Raw genomic sequence first — 16,432 nt, 5'->3', positions numbered from 1 at the left:
TCCTCCCTCCCTCTCTTCCTGTCTCCACATCTCCCTACTAAAATGTTTATTTTAAGGAGAAAGGCGCTGGTGTGACATAGTAAAGTTCCCAAATCAAATCAGGAAAGAGAAAGAAAGTTTCCAGAAGCAATCCTTAAAAGCAGCAGTATTTTAACAAAATAATAATAATTTTAAAAAATCATATAAAATTTTAAATGAGTGGTACAGGCTGCCCCCCCCCCCATCCGCTAAAATAAACTCACCAAGTCACAGACCTGGTGCAGCTCACATAGCCAGCTTGCTTCTATAATGACCTGTGCCAACCTAGGTAATCAGAATCGAAATACTGTGTTGGGCTATAGGACCTCTACATGGCTGGAAAAAGCAAACAAATTGCGTGGATCAAGTCTACACAGACCACAGGGTCCTGGTGAGCTGAGAAGAACGGCCCTGGGGTCGCCTCTTGTCAATCTGTGTGGTACTCAGGCTCTCTAGCCAGGAAAAGGGACTAGACTAGAGGAGCCCAAACCATAGGCCAAAACAATCTGCAGAAATGTAGAGAAGATTCGCTGAGGGGGCTGCCAGCAGTTGGTGGAAACAGAGCTTCCTACTGGCAGTCAAATCAAATGTAGCAACAACTCAACGGCTCCCTGCTGCTAGCTGACAGCGTGATGTCACACACTGGGACAAACAACCACTTAAACACTGATTGCATAGAATTGCCCTTTCCCACAGCACCTCCCACCTTAGGAGGCGCAAGCAAAGAAGAGAACCATTTCTGGGGACACACCAAGAACCTGGCTCCCCGGTCAACCTCAGAAGATGACTGCTCTGTTTAGAGCCCACCATGGAATGCCTCTTGCCTGAATGTCAGTGGCTCTCAATCCCTTAGTGGGGGGTGGAATTTAACAGCCCTTTCATGGGGGGCAGTCTCAGATCAGATATTTATATTATAATTCATAGCAGTAGCAAATTACAGTTATAAAGTAGCAAGGAAAATAATGTTATGGGGGGGGGCCAGTTACCATCACATGAGGGACTGTATTTAAAGGATCGCAGCGGTAGGAAAGTTGAGAAGCACTGCTGAATGGAGTTTCTACAGCTTCCCTGTGATGGGGCAAGTTTTTGTAATGATTCTTTGTTCACACACACACACATACACACACACACACACGGTCTCAATGTTAACTGTGTATATATGCTTTTATGTCAGACTTTGTTCTCAAAATCTACTCGGAGAAACTTATTAGTGTGGTTTTCTTGGACTCAGATGCATTTAAAAAATAACCAAAAGAAATTAGGAAAGCAGGCAGGCAACTCTTGTCATTTTACAAGTGAGGAAAATAAGAATCCAAATGGTACCATGGCAGTGGGTGACATAGCCAAGTCCTCAAGTAGACCTGCTGTCTCCTCCTGAGTCCAATACTGACAAGTCCGGGGTCTAAACAGGCCCAGAGAACCCCATCATAGATTATTCTTTTAAAAAATCAGGTATTGTGAATGACAAATAAGATTTAGAAATTGCCCCATGCGTGCTAGTGTTTGGCCTTTTGGATGTGACAAACAGCACAAGAGTCCCTCTGATCTGACCCCTGCTCTTTGATGGCTTCCCTTGGCCTGCCTGATGCAGAGCAAATCCCTTTTTTGCAAAGCCCACCAGGCTGCAGAACAAATCTGTAGTCAGTTCCGTGGCCTGGATTAAATCGAGGTTTGGACTCTGCCGTTTTTTGTCTTGCTTGCAAGTAGGGCCTGTGTGCTTTTGCTTCCTTGTCTCTTTGAAGCAGCCAGCTCAAGAAGATGCCCAGACTCAGAGGCAGCCTCCAAGTGAATAATTAGCCTATCCCCTCCCTTCCCCTACTCTGCTGGGCTGCAGCTAGCCCACACCTGAGGCCAGCAGAGTATCACCCTAACTTAGTATGCAGTCACACGTAGCCCCGAGACCAGCTGCTTTTTTTTAAAATCCAGATGTTGACTTGCAGACTAAGCTATCACCTTAAAAGTATAAATAGAGTTTAAGTCCCATCCAGCAGATGTGATATGCCGCCCCCACTTGTGTTGAAAATATACAGGAGATTGCACATGTGCTTAAAGTAACCATTTTTTTAAAAATGACTCCTCCTCAGCATTCAGATTGTCTCGCTAGTACAATTCACCCCATTTCTGAGGAGATTTGGATGCCCCCTTAAATATCTAGTCTGTCTCCCTAGAGGCAGCTGCTCATTGGGTAATTGTAACTGCTTTTGCAAAATATTTTATTAATGAGAAAAGGGTGACATCCACTTACAGGCACTCCCGATAGAATTCTTATTTCCTGTTTCATTGCAGCCAGGAGACCAAGAAGGGGCTGTTCAGGCAGCCGAGCTTTCATTGACCTGGCTTTGATTTGTGAACTCCATCATTAGAGTGCGTGTGTGAAGAGCATCTATATTCAATTGTCATTTGTAAAGATCAGCGCACAGCCTTCCTGTGAGCAGAACGTCTGTTTGTTTCCTCTCCAGCGAGACGTGTGAGAAGGTCTTCCTTTAGCTGTCAGTCCCCTGTTGTGTCGGCCTCTCTGCGTGTACTCCTTGGCTGCTGGAAGACAGAAGTGTCTAAACATGAGCAAACTTTATTGATCCATATTTCTGTTTGAAAGATCGGAGATTTGTAGAAACAGTCAGCTCCTTCTTTCCTGAAGACTTGCTACAGAGGGGTCCTGCTCATGGCCTGGTAAATCTCTAAGAAGGAGTACGGTTGGGTCCATCCTAACTTCATTCTGATGATGTATGTTAGGTAGATTTTGCACTCTGAGGACCTTCATTTTTAGTTAGTCCCCATCCAATGCCCAGAGCTATTTCACTCTACCCTGGGGCTGGTGACCCAATTTACCCCGAGACACTTACGACCCACAGACTTGACAGTAGGGCATTCTATTCTAAGGCCTTCTGATCCTTGGCCTTTTGGTTCCCTGGAGGCTAACTTGTGTAAAATAAGAGTTATTCATTGAGATAAAATTATTGTTTTCCAATATGTACCATATATCAAGTGTCTGGTGAGACTTAAAACTTTCTTTAAGGTCCACAGATACCATGTCTATAGGACATAGTCAATTAAGCTGCATTAAGAACAAATATACACACTTGTTACAACACTTAATTTGCCTCAATAGTATTGACTGCATGGCAGAAGTTTGTTTAAACTAAATGTCATACCCCCCACAATTTTCCAGTGCTTGAACGTGATTCTGTCTAATAGTTAATAGCCATCATCAGTTAAGTATCCTGTTAGTTATAAAGTAATGTCATAAGAATTGATTTGAACTTGGCAGTGGGAGAGAGTACTCCCTTCAAAGCCAAGGTAGATGATTAGCTGGAGTTTTAAGCAGAACCGTGGCTCCTATAAACTGTATATTTTAGGTACTTAAATCTTACTCTCTGTTACATACGTGCCCATTATAGTAACAAAAATCTCAGACAGTTAATTATACAAAAGTTCATGTATACAATTACCTAGCATTATTATGCATTTAACAGTTTTATTGATTTGCTCACATGCTGTGTCTAGAAGCTATAAACAAGAGAAGCTCACCCTTTAGGTTGAAACAGGTCCAAGGAAACGAGCTGAAGATAAATCTCACTACTAAGCACATCAGAGTTAGATCGAATCCTTAAATACAGAAGCCATCGGTGGTCATGACATATGACACAGGTGACATCACAGCACCCTTCCGTTCCTCAGTCATAAGGTTTGCCAACCAGGAAGCAGAATACATCACTCGGCAGTGTGGACGCCACCAGGGTTTCCTACATCAAGAGCAGTCTGAAACTCAGCAAGTAAGAGTGGTGGTGCAGACCAGCGATGTAATGTTAAGAAGGCAGAGGTAGTAGGATCAGGACTTCAAGGCCAGCCTCAACTAATATGAATTCCAAGGTCAGCATAGACTACATGAGACCTAGTCCTGAAAGATAAAGTTGAGGGGCTGGAGAGGTGACACAACAGCCATAACCACCTATTGCTCTAGTTCTAGGGGATCCCCCTCGCCCCCTCTGGTCTCTGTAAGCCCCAGACATGTGGTATATATATATATGTACACACACACACACACACACACACACACACACACACACACACACACATATATATATATATATACACATACACATATATATGTATACATACATACACACACATATACAGGAAAATCATGCATTTAAAATAAAATTTAAAAATTGATCTTGAAAATTAACAAACGAGTAAGTAAGTAGACAGTCTGAGTAAGACCAAGGCGAGCAGCAGTGGTGTTTGTCTCCGAGGTGTAGACGATGGATGCCCCGGTGTTTCTGCAGAGATTGCTACGCACTTACACAGCCTCTTCCTCCTCATCTTTCTGGCCCCTCACGGCTGAAAGAGAACACTCCGCCATCTTCCTTTGTTCTAGGTACTGCAGCAAGAACAGCCCTACAATCTACTCAGCAGGGCTCTGAGTGTTGGAAGATAGTCTGAGACTTGGGGATCCCTAGGGCTTAAACCAGGGGAACTGATAAACTCAGGGTCATAGAGTGAGGGCGACTGTGGACCTAAAGTTTCTGCTGCTCTATTTGAAGTTAGCGCTCATGGAGAACACCCCATCTTATGTGTTCTAGATTTCTCTTCCCGTTTTGAGCATGTTGGGGAGCCCACTGTGAAGATAAGAGTTTTCTGCTCACATAGGGCCCCAGTTTTTTTCCCATGGGGGGGGGCTATTTCCGTATCCCCAGGCTACATAGCCAGGTCTCTTTCTTGGGATGGGCTAAGCCAAAGAATTCTCTGGAATAAATACACAAGCAACTTGCTCAAGGAAGCAGTGTTGCTGAGTGACTGTGATCTGACCATGTTACACAGCAACCCACGCTAGCAAGCCGGCTGCGTCTCTACAGTTCGACACGAGCAGGGGCCTGTGTGCGTGGACAGAGCGTCCCTGTCTTTCTGAGCTTCTGGGTCAGCATTTATGATCTTCAGCTGTAGCCAGTGATCGTCCTCCATCACGTTAACCAGGCAGACCTGAAGATCTCCCCTATTAAAGGAAAAACTCCTTTCTCATCCTTCCCCAACTAAGCCAGTGTACCTTAATGCAATGATGGTATGTTAGAGACAGCAGTTGTCAAAGCACCCTATTACTGTGAAGCCATAATGACACCCTGTCTCTCTAAAGTAGTCATGTTTTCTCAAATCACACGTTGCACCGTTGATTTCTGACATGACACTTCATTCGGCTGCTTTCCCCTTCTTCAGAATCTCCATTCACTCAACAATAGCAGCTGGTGCCCATTGCCTTACTAAGTGAGTCACTCTTTGCCACTTTACAGAGCGCAATTAGTTGGGGGAGGGGGGCCCGCACGGTGTAAAGAATTGCTTGAAGTTGTTGTAACTCAGGCTGCCAGGGGAGCCGAGGAGCCACACACGCGCGCCCTGGGGTCACTGGCCCTGCAGCCTGTCCTTGGAGGGGTGAGGCTTTCGACGAGGGCCTTCTCCTGAAAGCTTGATTTTTCTCTTCAATGAAAGGTATATCCTCACTTATATCGAGACACTAGTCCAAGGTGTACGTCCCCATGAAAAACTGTACCTACCAGAATAGTGGGTAAGAGGGGAGGACATCCTATTGAAACTTTAGGTGTGAGAAGCCTGGGAGAAAGAGGAAATAAAAGGATCCAGCGGGTCCTGGAAAACTACAGGCGAGTCTGGGCCCTGGGGTCCTCCGCAAACTGTGGCAACAGCCAAGGAAAAAATAGGCAGTAAACCTTGAACCCCTACCCAGACTAGCCGATGGACATTCTCCACTGTTGAGTGGAGAAGGAGATCTAACCTTCACACAAACTCTGGTGCCCCATATTTGACCATGTCCCTTGGATGGAGATGCCTGGTGGCACTCAGAGGAAAGATAATAGGTCACCAAGGAGAGACTTGATACCGTATGAGCATATTCAGGGGGAGGAGGTCCCCCTCAGACACAGACTTAGGGGAGGGGAGGGGAGTAGGGGGGAAGAGGGAGGAAGGGAGGAATGGGAGGATACATGGGATGGGCTAACAACTGAGATGTAATATGAATAAATTAATAAAAAAAATTAATAAAAAAGAAAAAAGAAAGTGCTTACATATTTCCTCTGGTGAGTTCAGAAAGTAGAAAACTAACCAGTCACTGTCTGTTCACTGCACGGTTAAGTGGCAACTCCAGGACACCTTGTCACGCTCCTTTCTGATAGTGAAAGCCTGTGATTTCTTTGTAAGCACTGCCCGCTTCTGTGTCCTCATGCACGCATGTTAGAGACATGTTTTATGTTTTTTATAATTTTGAATTGTAATAATGGCAGGAGCCTACTTAGAACCTCTAGGGTGGCACAGAAGAAGCAAAGAGGCGATGTCTTCAGGTGACTTCCGTTTAGCCTGTGAATCTGTTTGCCACTGGCGTGTATATAAGACAGGTCTCAGACCTTCCCCGAGTGTGATCGTCATGGTGGGGTAGGAAGGCTGCTGCACGTTTCCTACGAGAAATACAACCCCCCCCCCATTTGTTCTTTCTTTCTTTTTCTTTTCATGAGAAAACATCTAGGATACATAAGCCCACAATGGCTTCCACCTCACCCGCCTCAGGTCTCAACAGCAGGAAGTGCAGGCTTAAGGACTTTTATAAAACTTGTTTTTCTATTTCACTGTGTTTCGTCTTTTACAGGAGTAGAAATTATACTCAAATTTTGTGCGAAATGATCTTGGTAAAAATAGCTGTTTTTCTGTTATTCCCGTATGAGGGATGCGAAGGTCCCCAGTAGATCATAGTCGTACCTAGGCCAGCCTGGGCGAAATCACAAGACCCTGTTTCAAAACAAACCAACTGACCAAAATAAAAACCAAAACCAAAAACCTTAGTGACCTGAATTTGCTCACTAGACCCTGCACAGCATAGGAAGGATAAGCAAGCCGCATCCCCGCCCTTATCTTGTACACACGACATCACATGTACACACATACATGCATAAATGTAATAAATTAAAGACTCATGGCTGAGGGCTAGAGAGAAGGTTCGGCAGTTAAGCCCGTTCCTGCCGAGGTCCTGGGTGCAGTTCTCAGCACCAACATGGTGGCTCACATCTGAAACTCCAGTTCCAGGGGATCTTACACACACTTCTGGCCTCCGCAGGCACTGAGCACGCGCATGCAGCAGGTATTGCACGCATGGAAAACACTCAGACATACAAAATCTAACAAATATTTAGAAAATATCAAAATTTGAGGAATTGGCTAAAAATAAGTAATATTACTGAAAAAAAAATTGTATATCAGCATTTAACAAACGTGTTTCCAAGCTTGGATCCTTTCTTTGGAATGTAAACCACCCCGCATGTGGGCATACATGTGAGGAAACTCAAACTTCTGTCCCTTCATTCAAGATTACACATTACCTGGATGTATGTAAAACTGCCAGAAATAATTAGTTTGATAATTATAACATAGATTAAATATTAACTCACAAATTGTTTTCCCTACAGCAGCGACTTTAATAGATTCTTTTCTTTTTCCCACTTTCTCTCTGTCTGTTCACAAATGTGCACCATAGTTAATTAAGCACAGCATTTACTAAGAAGTCTGATTTGCCCCGTCTTTATTATCTAACACCAAAATAATTTATATAGTCATTTATACAATCTAATTAATATGCAAATAATTATGAATATAATATGTTCTATATAATTATAAGCTATATAAAATATATAATAATAACTTGCAGACCCCTAGGCAAGGCTGAGAAGTGTTCCGATGTCAAAGAGTGATAATCACAATTGCTCCAGAGTATGTCTTAATCAATATTGCAAGTGTTTTTCAAAGTCTTCATGTTTCAGGAAGACTGTTAAATTCCCCAAATTTTGTTCCTTATATAAAAATGTCATTTTCATTTTAAAAATCGTCAGTCTGAGAATCAAACCCAGGACCTCATGCACACTAGGCTAGCTCTTTACCCCTGAGCTGGATCCCCCAGGCTCTCAGTGCTATGCTAGATATTTCCCCTCTGGTTCATTCACAGGGCTTCTGAAAGCTGTTTCTCTGCACCCTTGTCCCCATCTCTTCACTTAAACTAATGAAATAAATGTAAACTGTACCGAGACTTTAAAATAAATATTTCCTACACATTTTGGCACATGTTATTTCTACTCATAATTCTTAACTAAATTTAGACCTTTTTTTTTTTTATTAATCCAATGTGACCTGAAGTTTTTGCATTAACAGCACAATGTGGGACACTAGGCTTATTCACTTTGGCTGCAGATAAAGCCATCATCCTGAAAATGGCTCTTTCTGACAAAAAGGTGTTCTTTTGAAATAAAGTCTTATTCAGTACATTCCTCTTAGAGTTAATGTGAATTTTAGTGCCTCTAATTTTAGATTGAAGTGAAGTCTAGAATAAAGCCCAGCAGCTGACAATTGAATTTATAGATAGTTGTGAATATTTCAGGTTTGAATAATAGAGCTGTAGAATTTCAGAGACTGAGGGCTGGAGAATTAAGACTGGCTGTGGTTTCAGGTTATAATGTAATGGCGCCTGGGAAGCGTTCATGTGTAATGAGCTCGGCTGTGATTAGGAGACAACTGTGTTCTTTGGAGATTCCGTTGAGGTGTCACTCCACAGGGCGGATCAGCAGCCAGGGTGGGGGGCATTCTGTTCCCTTTCCTTTTATGGGTGGACAGCAGGGGAATTAACTGGGAAGCCAAACAGAAGGTCTCTGAGTACGCCCCTCTACCCTGCCGGCTCAGCTGTGTTATATTTATGCATTTAGCTGTACTGTGTTGAAGTCACGGCCTCATGCCAGTACCTACTCCTGAGCTACACCCTCAACCTCTTCTGTGTGTATTTTGTATATTTGTATGAGTGAGTAGTGTGTGTGTGTGTGTGTGTGTGTGTGTGTGTGCATACTTGTGTGCATTCATGTATATACAGGTGCCAACGTGTGTGGGCCTATGTGTTGAGGCTAGAAGATGACCTTGGTTGTTTGTCCTCAGGTGGTGTCCACACTTTTACTTTTTCCCCACTTCTCCTTCCCTCCTCTTATTCATTTATTTATTTATTTATTTATGAGACAGGGTCTCACATTGGCTTGGACTATGGCAGTGGGCTAGGCCTGTGTCTATCAATGCTGAAGCACCCATATATTTCTGCCTCCTCAGCCCTGGGGTTACAAATGCATGCTGCCAATGCTCAGCACTTTTTTTTTTTAAATGTGGATTCTAGGATTGAGTTCAGGCAACACTGTTTCCCCAGGCATTGCATTTTCTGTCTTGAGACAGCATCTAAGTTGCATATGGCTGGCCTTAAACTCACTGTCTGTAGTAGAAACAAGTCTTAAATTTGGGATCCCCTTGTCTCAATCTCACCAGCATATGGGGTTACAAGCATGCACCCTCAGGCCCAGGCAAATATGTTTTAAAGATTTTTTGAACTAAAAATAATTACCTATATATGGGGGGGGGGGGTTGCGCACATGAGCGTAGTGCCTGTAGAGGCCAAAAGAAGGTCTGGAGCTAGACCTTGGAGCCAGAGATGCCGACAGCCCTGAGTCACCTGGTATGGGATCCGGGAAGCAAATTCCTTCTGCAAGAGCAACACATGGCCCTAACCATTGAGCCATCTCTCTAGCCCTCAGTCATGTCATAGGATGTAAAGATGCGTAATTGAAGGCTCTGGTGGCTTCCAGATTATCTCTGTTCCAAAGTCAGAAATGAGACTTGAGTTCACATTCCAGTTTTTCCAACTCCTGGCTATGAAACCTTCATTCTGCTTGGGAACATCTGACGCTTAGTTTCTTAAAGATAAACCCTTCCTAGGAATGGATGTGCACACACACACACACACACACACACACACACACACACACACACACACAGATGAATGTGCTAGACCTTAAATCAAGTAGTGTTTATGTTCAACTAGATGCCTGGCACATTATAATAAGCCTCTGATTAATGACAATCTTATTCATATTTCCATGAGGCAGAAGTCATTAATTAAAGGCGCAGTTTATGTTGGAAAAGAACCACAAGCAACCTACAGCGCAAATCCAGTTTGTTTGCTTTCATTTGTGACCGGAGTGACCAGATTTCATTTAGAAGATCCTGTCCCTGTTCCAGAGCCTTCCTTGGCAGCAATGCCCCTGAACTCCCTGCTAGCATCCAGGTTACTGTAAAGTATGGAGTGAGATTTTGAAAGAGACAGCTAGCTAAACTTTCCTCATTTTTCATGGGTAGGTCTGAACAACGCATCTTTGACACGTACATATTTAGTGACTTAGCAAATAGCTGTCCTGTAAATGGTATGTTAATTTCTGGCCCTGTTCCTTAAACTGGTTGTCTACACATTTTAGGAGCTCAGGAGAAAAACTCCACAGGGGGACAAAGATTGAGATGTGTGATCATTAACTTTCTAAAGGAAATGGGAGGGGTGCCTGGAAAAGAAGTGGTGTGTTTTGTGATCAGGCAGTTCAAAGCAGTGTCCCAAGGGGTGGGGGTGGGGGTGGGGGTAAGCATGGGCACAGAAAAAAAAAAGTACAGGGTAGGGGTCAGGCAGGGAAAGAGTTAATTGTCAAAGCTAGGAGAGAAAGGGAAACAGCGCATCTGCATCTATGGTTTAGTAGCCCAGAAGCTTCTAACTGGTAGCCTAAGATCATAATGTATGTGCAAGCAGTCCAGTAATTATAAGGAAATAAGCGAAGCAGCAATGTAAGAGGTTTAGATTAAGAGGAAGTCGCACGGTTGCTGTAAGTCAGGCCGACCATTTTCTTTCAAACATCGACTTGAGGAGAACGCTTAGCCCAGAGTGCAGGCAGGGGGACAACGAGAAAGATCTATTAATTACAATGCTCATTAGTAGTGACAAAGACAAGCAGATGCAGGGGGGAGAGGATGCTGCCACCAGGGCTGGCAAGGGGATAGTTTTCCTTTCTTTGGCTCACGGGGAAGGGACTATACCAGTGGGTAAGTGAAAGCAAGGAGGTCCTTGGGTGGCTCCTTCCTTCTTTCCACACATGGTAAGATGGCGTGGCTTCAGGGAGCACAGAAGTTCCCACAGTGAAATGTATTTGAAGAGGAAGCAAATTCCTACCCTTGTGCTTTGTCCGTAAGACTGCCCACTCGGAAGACTTGGGTGGGCATCTCTGACAGGACATTTCATAGTCTCCTCCCTTTATTTAAAGGGAATTGAAGCAGTGGGGGAAGGGAGACGTGGGGGAGAGCAGGAAAGATCATTAGATTTATAGTGAAAGTGATAATTGCATCCATTCGGTTATACTGTGGCTACTCCCCCAAATTCTAGAGAATGGCCATCACACAGTGGGATCCCCATAAATCAACTTTCCACTGGGAAGCAATTATCTAAGTCCCTTTCTCAACTGTCACCTCTTTATAGTGGCTACTGGGGTTCTCAGAGGCTTGGCTAAGAGGGGCTTACACCATGGTGAGGCAGAAAGCCAAGAAGACCAATTAAATCTTTGCATCTAATCACCTTTATAGAAATTACCCACTTAAGGGGCCAATGGAGAGAGGGGGTGATGTGTTTCTTATAGGTTGGAAAAATAGTTTGTCAGATTAGGTACCTCATCCCAGAGCCTTCCATAAGCTGTGCTGTTAGGGGGGGAGTCAAGAAGAGGCCCATCATAAATCTCATTTTCTAAAGTGATGAGTTTTTTTTCCTATGCTATAGCACAGTATGTCTCAGATTTCCTGACTCCCAGGTACTGTGTAGTTCAGGTGGAATTTGGCAGAGCCACCTTTCAACAGTCTTTCTCTGTCTCTCTGTCTCTCTATCTCTGTCTCTCTCTGTCTCTGTCTCTGTCTCTCTCTCTCTCTCTCTCTCTCTCTCTCTCTCTCTCTCTCTCTCTCACACACACACACACACAGATTATTCACTAATCAGTGCTGTCCATCTTCCACTGTTTCACTAAAGCAGTGAGAACCTGGTCCTCACAAGTCATCGTTAGGGAGCCTGGGAATATCTGTGCTGTCTGGGAAAAGAAAAGTTGGAGTCTGTTTCTGATAAAATGAACACAGCATCACGATGTGAAGTGACACACAGAGTGGAGGTAACTGCAACTTGAGGCGTGACAGGGACTTTGACAAATGCAGAGCTGGCGAGCCAAGGTAGCATTGACAGTGGTTCTTCAAGACAGAGAGAGAAAGGCAACTGGACCCTTCAGAGCGTTTGTTTATGGCCTGTCTGGGAGCCCTGATGTAACCCTGTCATGCCCTTATGCTGATTGCCTTCTTGTAGAACAAGAGATATTGACTGGAGAGTGAATGATGGGTCGTCCTAGCCCTTAGGAAGCACTCTTAAAGAGCAATGCCTTTTACATACCAATACTGCCGCTCTCCTTCCTCCCTGCCATATATACCTCTGTGTCTACATCTTTGAGACTGTTTGACATTCTCTCTCCTTTTCTCTCTCTGTCTCGCCCTCATTCTCAGGCTTCTCTGCAGAATGTCAAACAAAGATCGACACATTGATTCCAGCTGTTCGTCCTTCATCAAGACGGAACCCTCCAGCCCAGCCTCCCTGACGGACAGCGTCAACCACCACAGCCCTGGTGGTTCTTCCGACGCCAGTGGGAGTTATAGTTCAACCATGAATGGCCATCAGAACGGACTGGACTCGCCACCTCTCTACCCCTCTGCTCCTATCCTGGGAGGTAGCGGGCCTGTCCGGAAACTGTATGATGACTGCTCCAGCACCATCGTAGAGGATCCCCAGACCAAGTGTGAATATATGCTCAACTCCATGCCCAAGAGACTGTGCTTAGTGTGTGGCGACATTGCCTCTGGGTACCACTACGGGGTTGCATCATGTGAAGCCTGCAAGGCGTTCTTCAAGAGGACAATTCAAGGTGAGTGGCCACCCCATCCAACTCTTCCTTTTCTCTCATACTTACTCTCCTATTTCATACCATGCATAGTAACAGTTCTATTTTGTGTAGAGAACGCAAACACACGAAGGATATGCATAATAATCCATCTCTGGCTGTGCTGTTTCACTGTGGGGCTCTTTGTAGGCAACGATCATGAGGGAGTTTCAGAGAACATAGTATGTCTGGGAAACAACCAGGAAGTGCACAGTAGGCTCACAGTGCTGGTCATCGCCTTGAGAAAGTCATGGATATTTAAACCAGTGTTGCTGGACCCTGATTGAGTATTAAAATCTCTTGGCTATCTCACCATTGTGTGGATCGCTGTGTTTTCTCCCCAGAATTTCCGGTTCATTAGATATGTGGTAATGCCTGAGAACTTACATCCCTCAAAAATTGCCAAGGATGCCTGTCCTGGCAGCCCAAGGGCCCTGGCTAGAGAACTACCTCTCCAGACATATTTTATCATGAACTCAACATCTTCCTCTTGTAACTGGGTATATTTTCCCCATCTTTATAAATAAAATTATGGAAAAATTATGCCAAGGGAATCACATTTAAGTATAAGACATATCTTTAAATGAATAACAGTGAAGCATAACCAAACCTTTACAAATCTGTAGGTTTAGAAATAACATGATTATTTCCTATGCAAATCTAGAATGACTGAAATTTGTACCTGCTCCTTTAAACTAGTCATATACAAATATAGAACTCAGCATATCTATATTTTGGCAGAAAATTAGTTTTCGTTTTTTTGATCCCTTGTGGCACACTTTTGAAGTGCGTGAGGGGAAGAAAGAATAATCATTTATTAAGGGTATGAAGCATACCAATTATTCTGTTCATGCTACACACACACACACACATACACACACACACACACACAGACACACACACACACAGACACACACACACAGACACACACACACACAGACACACACACACAGACACACACACACACACACAGACACACACACACACAGACACACACACAGAGACACACACACACACACAGACACACACACACAGACACACACACACAGACACACGCACACAGACGCACACACACACACACACACATACACACACACACACACACACCATGGTGTTGGTGGGGGTGCAGACAGATAAATAGATGCTGTGTTTATGTTAGGATTGAACTCAAGGCCTTCCGTATGCATGCTACCACTGAAGCACAGCCCCAGCTCCTAATATTTATATGTTCAACACAGAGTCTAACTTCTCATCCATCCACATTTCCAAAGCTATTCCAATTATTGGGAATTTAGGGGACACAATGTTCTCAAATATTTCTTCCAGGGCTGGAGCCCCTAAGATCTATATTACTTCATCTTGGGTCTGACCAGGACAAAGAAAGATTTTTGGCAGCTTCCTAGGTGATCCTTAATGTAGCACTAAAGCTAAGGTGATGAGTCAGTGCGCTGAGCTGTGAAGTGTACCAGTGGTACTTAGTGTGATGGCTGTGTCAGAAGTGTTAGCATCAGCAAGCGATGTGTCAGCAACGCAAAACTGAGGCCTCCTTGGCTAACTTGGTGAGGGTCTCTGCTGTGAGCCTAGACCCTAGGCTCCATGAAGTCCTCTAGGTGTGGAAGTTGGAGGATGCTAACCTGACTGAAATAATACTGACTTACCAATGGTGTCTTACTGAGAGTCGGAAGGCCCTTTGTGGAACGTAAGTAAAATCAGGTTATTCAGACCCTTAATGACCAGAACATCTTGATGTTTAAAGCATGAAAGAAGTATTACTTTCTAAACAATAATAATACGTTTGAAATATTTTAATAGACAATGATTCTAGAGCATACTTGCTTTTTGCTATGTTTGGCACTGGGTGTTGGGGATGGAATCCAGGCCTCATGCATGCTAAGTGCAGGCTAAGTACATGCTCTACCACTGGACTAGAGCCCTTCCTGAGAGCACAAGGTTTACAGACACAAATATGGTGGCTCATTTCTAGACTCATACTTACCATGTCTGTAACCTTAGGTTCAACCGAACAATTTTTAAAAGGCATATACTGTTCAAGACTGAAATGCTTCAGCACTGAACAATTTCTTAAAAGTATACATTGATCAAAAAAGACAAGTTGTTGTAGAGTGCAGCAGATATTTCCATAGGTTCTTGTGGTTCTGAGTCAGGAGGTCATGTTTTATTTTTTTCTGATTAAAATCCTCCAACCCTTGGACCATCTTTAAAATGGCCATACCCACTGAGTACAAAGTTTAAGGATAGATGAAATACAAAGTCATATGTAGAGGCTGAAGATGTAGCTCAGTGACCCAGCATGGACTTAGCTTGGACGAGTCTCTAGTTCAATTTCTTTTATCACCACCACGAACAAAAAAACATTAGGGCACTTGGACCAACTACATCTTCATCCTATTTGTTGATAAATGCAAATTTTAACAATAAAAACAACTCAGGCCTTTGATTTGTTTTAGTAGCCATTAGCCAACATTACTATAATCCCAGCACTACAAAGTACATATAATTTTTCCTCAACTTATATAGCTTTTGATTTGACATAAAGATAAATGTTTTGGGGTGAATGAACAACTGCATTCCAAGCTGATAAGAGTAGGAGACTCTTAAGGTGAAAAGCAATACCATTTATGAGCAGATATTCCCAGAGCCATATGCTGACCAGGATTTCATATGGAAATCCTATTTCTCAAGCTTTGAGGTTGAGGTGAATTCTTCCTGTGCAAGTCTCTTGCCTTGTGGAGGCATCAACTTCTCAGAGTAGTGGAGACGATTAAAGTGTGTTCTTCAGTGCACTTTGTTGAGACAGAATGTGCCAGAGGAAAAAAAAATACTAATAATTGTTGTCCACAGATTATTACTTTCGTGTGAGCAGAATAGTTATTGACTGAGCAGTGGCTGGCATCGAGCCATCAGAGTTCTGAGTCTGATTATCCCTCAGGATGCTGCTGTTACCCAGAGCTCAGCAGAGCAAGGCACAGGGTGATGCTTGGCATGGATGCTGAGTGCTGGATTTTCCTCCACGTTGGAGAGAGTGAGTTTCAAGGATTTTGAGCAGGAGACAAAGATGTCACTGTCCCGATTAACACTCCGGTCTTGCCCACCTGGCTGTGCTTGGAGCTGGCAGCTGGGCCACACTCCGCAAGGCTACCCTGCTAGCCGCATCATCAGGGTTCACACTGCGATGTTCACTTAGCCCCAAAAAGGCAGTGAGGCAAATAAAGGGATTAAATTGTGAAAGTATAATGTAATAATTAGGGCAGTAATCGTAACGAAGATTGGAACAGACCCACCTTTTTGTGGCCAAACAGTGGTAAGCAACTGAACTGCAAAGATGTTGAGAGGCGCCCATGCGTGTTGCAGTCTCACGTGTGTTCCTATGGGGAAGGGGCAGAGCACGGCTCTCAGGACTCAGGGCAGCATCAAAGCAAATTCTCCTTGACAGGTAGTAGTGTTCCCTTCCCTCCCCTGTGAACTCTTCAGGGAAGGAGCAGAGATTACATAACTCCCCTTGAGAACCAGGCCTGCCTACTTCTGCCTCACAGCCCCAATGG

At 43.9% G+C, this 16,432-nt stretch overlaps 1 protein-coding gene across 14 annotated transcripts in view; it reads left to right on the top strand.

The window, feature by feature from the left end:
* Positions 1–16,432, top strand: part of ESRRG (estrogen related receptor gamma) — a 604,250-nt gene that overhangs the window by 417,926 nt on the left and 169,892 nt on the right. For 13 of the 14 annotated variants that reach the window (XM_084773293.1, XM_084773294.1, XM_084773292.1 and 10 more), the window contains one exon: positions 12,439–12,854. In XM_084773293.1, the coding sequence (XP_084629419.1) occupies positions 12,452–12,854 (403 nt within the window). In that variant the 5' untranslated portion in view covers positions 12,439–12,451. Of the gene's footprint in view, positions 1–5,399; positions 5,500–12,438; positions 12,855–16,432 lie in introns of those variants that run through there. The other variant, XM_084773284.1, reaches the window with a different exon arrangement.

This window comes from Acomys minous, assembly GCF_964271855.1.
Source record: "Acomys minous genome assembly, chromosome: 1".
In the NCBI taxonomy this organism is placed as follows: Eukaryota; Metazoa; Chordata; class Mammalia; order Rodentia; family Muridae; genus Acomys; species Acomys minous.
The sequence above is the reverse complement of the archived record's forward strand: the minus strand, read 5'-3'. Positions and strand labels throughout refer to the sequence as shown.